This window comes from Ylistrum balloti, unplaced genomic scaffold (assembly GCF_031769215.1).
Source record: "Ylistrum balloti isolate Yb309-2 unplaced genomic scaffold, AGI_CSIRO_Ybal_v1 Utg369802, whole genome shotgun sequence".
Lineage (NCBI taxonomy): Eukaryota > Metazoa > Mollusca > Bivalvia > Pectinida > Pectinidae > Ylistrum > Ylistrum balloti.
In genome coordinates this window covers 1039944-1041818 of record NW_026781979.1, presented here as the reverse complement: position 1 = coordinate 1041818, position 1875 = coordinate 1039944, and the positions used below count along the sequence as shown (strand labels likewise).

The 1875-nt window shown below is 45.9% G+C and overlaps 1 protein-coding gene across 1 annotated transcript; it reads right to left on the bottom strand.

Annotated features, from left to right (window-relative positions):
* Positions 1-300: 300 nt before the first annotated feature.
* On the bottom strand, positions 301-1329 carry LOC132544584 (uncharacterized). The gene has a single exon (XM_060208202.1). The coding sequence runs from the start codon at positions 1327-1329 to the stop codon at positions 301-303; it is 1029 nt and encodes a 342-aa protein (XP_060064185.1).
* Positions 1330-1875: the final 546 nt, after the last annotated feature.

Genomic DNA, 1875 nt, shown 5'->3' with positions numbered 1-1875 from the left:
TCCGCTCATGAGCCTCTTGGCATCGATCCTCCCAGGGGACAGTTAGCTCAATCATTACCATTTTCTTCCCTTGCTGTGACCATAGCAGGATATCTGGACGAAGGTTGGTTTGGACGACCTCTGGGAAAACTAGTCTTTGTCCTAAGTCAACCCGCATCTCCCAACTGTTTGCTCCATCCAGTATCCCTCCTTGGTGCACTGCTTTCTTATTGGTTGTCTCTCCAGATCTTACACAGTTGATGTACGGTTGATGTTTGGTACATTTTCTCTTTTTCTGCCTGTCCTTCTCAAGGGTGTCTGCTAGCTCTCGCAGTACCTTTTGTGTCTCCATGTATATCTCCCCTGGGTCAGAGCGGTGTTGCACGATGACAATACATGGGCCAGGTTACCCGGTTGGTCACACAGTGGGCAGTTGGGGTTTTCCGTCATCCCCCATTGGTGAAGATTGGTAGGTGTTGGTAGGACATCATACACTGATCGCAAGAGGAACTGGATTCTACATGGTTCCAACTTCCAGATATCTGCCCATGTAAGACGTCTTTCCGTTGTCTCCCATTTGGTCCATGCTCCCTGTGCTCCCATTTCTACAGGTTTAACCTTCCTGATCTCTTCCTCCATCTTCCTGATGTTATCTTGAACCATCTTCCTCCTACCAGCCGTGTCTGCTGTTCCCCACCTTTCCACCCGCGTTGACCCTAACCCCTGTTTGCCTATACAGGTAGTCCCAACGATGTCGCTGTGCCTTAGCCTGCTCTCTGCTTCCTGTACCGCACGGCTTGCTGACCACTTGCGTCCTGTTCGAGTCTCAATTCCAGCATTCCGGATCTTCTCATCTTTGGAGTCTCTAACAGTCATCACCAGCCTAACCTTTGCCACCTTGAACTCTTCTACCAGCGATGATAATGGGAGTTTTAATTTGCCTGTGGTGCTGTAAAGGCTCACACTGGTGAAACTTGGGGGGACTCCAAGCCAACGTCGTAGACATTTGCTTATTTTCGTTTCCAGGATTTCCACTGTGGTAGTGGTAACCTCGTACAGGGTTAGAGGCCACGTGAGGCGTGGTAGGAGCCCGTGTTGGTACATCCACGATTTGAATTTACCGGGCAGTCCTGATTTGTCAATTCTCCTCAAACCTTCTTCCAACTGGTTCTGCAAACGTTTGATATTCTTGCTGTCGTTTAGGCTAGCATCAAACCACTTTCCTAAACACTTGATTGGATTGTCTACGATTGTTGGGATCTCCTCCTGCTGTATCGAGAGCTTGAACTTTCTGGTCACTTTCCCTTTCTTTATCACAACACATCGAGATTTCCTTGATTTAAACTTCATCCTTGCCCATCCAACTGTTTCCTCGAGTGCTGACAGGATCCATCGTTGTTATGGTTAGATCGCCCATGAACCCTCTGTTTGGTGGTACTCGCACTCCTAATGAAGTTTTGGGTCCTCTAGTCTCCCGGTCTGCCGCCTTGATGATCAGGTTCATTGTCACTTAGTTAACATTTGGACGGGTATGCGTCAATTGCATTTGGAATTTGATATAAGCCTTAAACTGAAAGACCTAAATCAAAACTATCCTTTTCATTGCATTCTTTAATATGAAGCTACTTTTTGGCTATTTGGATGATACTACATGGAAACAGAAAATGAATGTTGAGTCACAAGTTAGGGCTGAAAGCTAACCGAGCTTCTTTCAGAAGAAAATGAATTGATAATAGAGAATGATGCATCAACTTTGTTACGTGTATCAGAGATACATTCTTCTCTCATTACTGCCCTATTTTGTGATAAAGCCGCACACACATGCACAAACGGAAAACAGTTTCTCTGTAACAGGATGAGGTTTGAAGTTCAGATAGTTAAGGTCGTGTATTTATG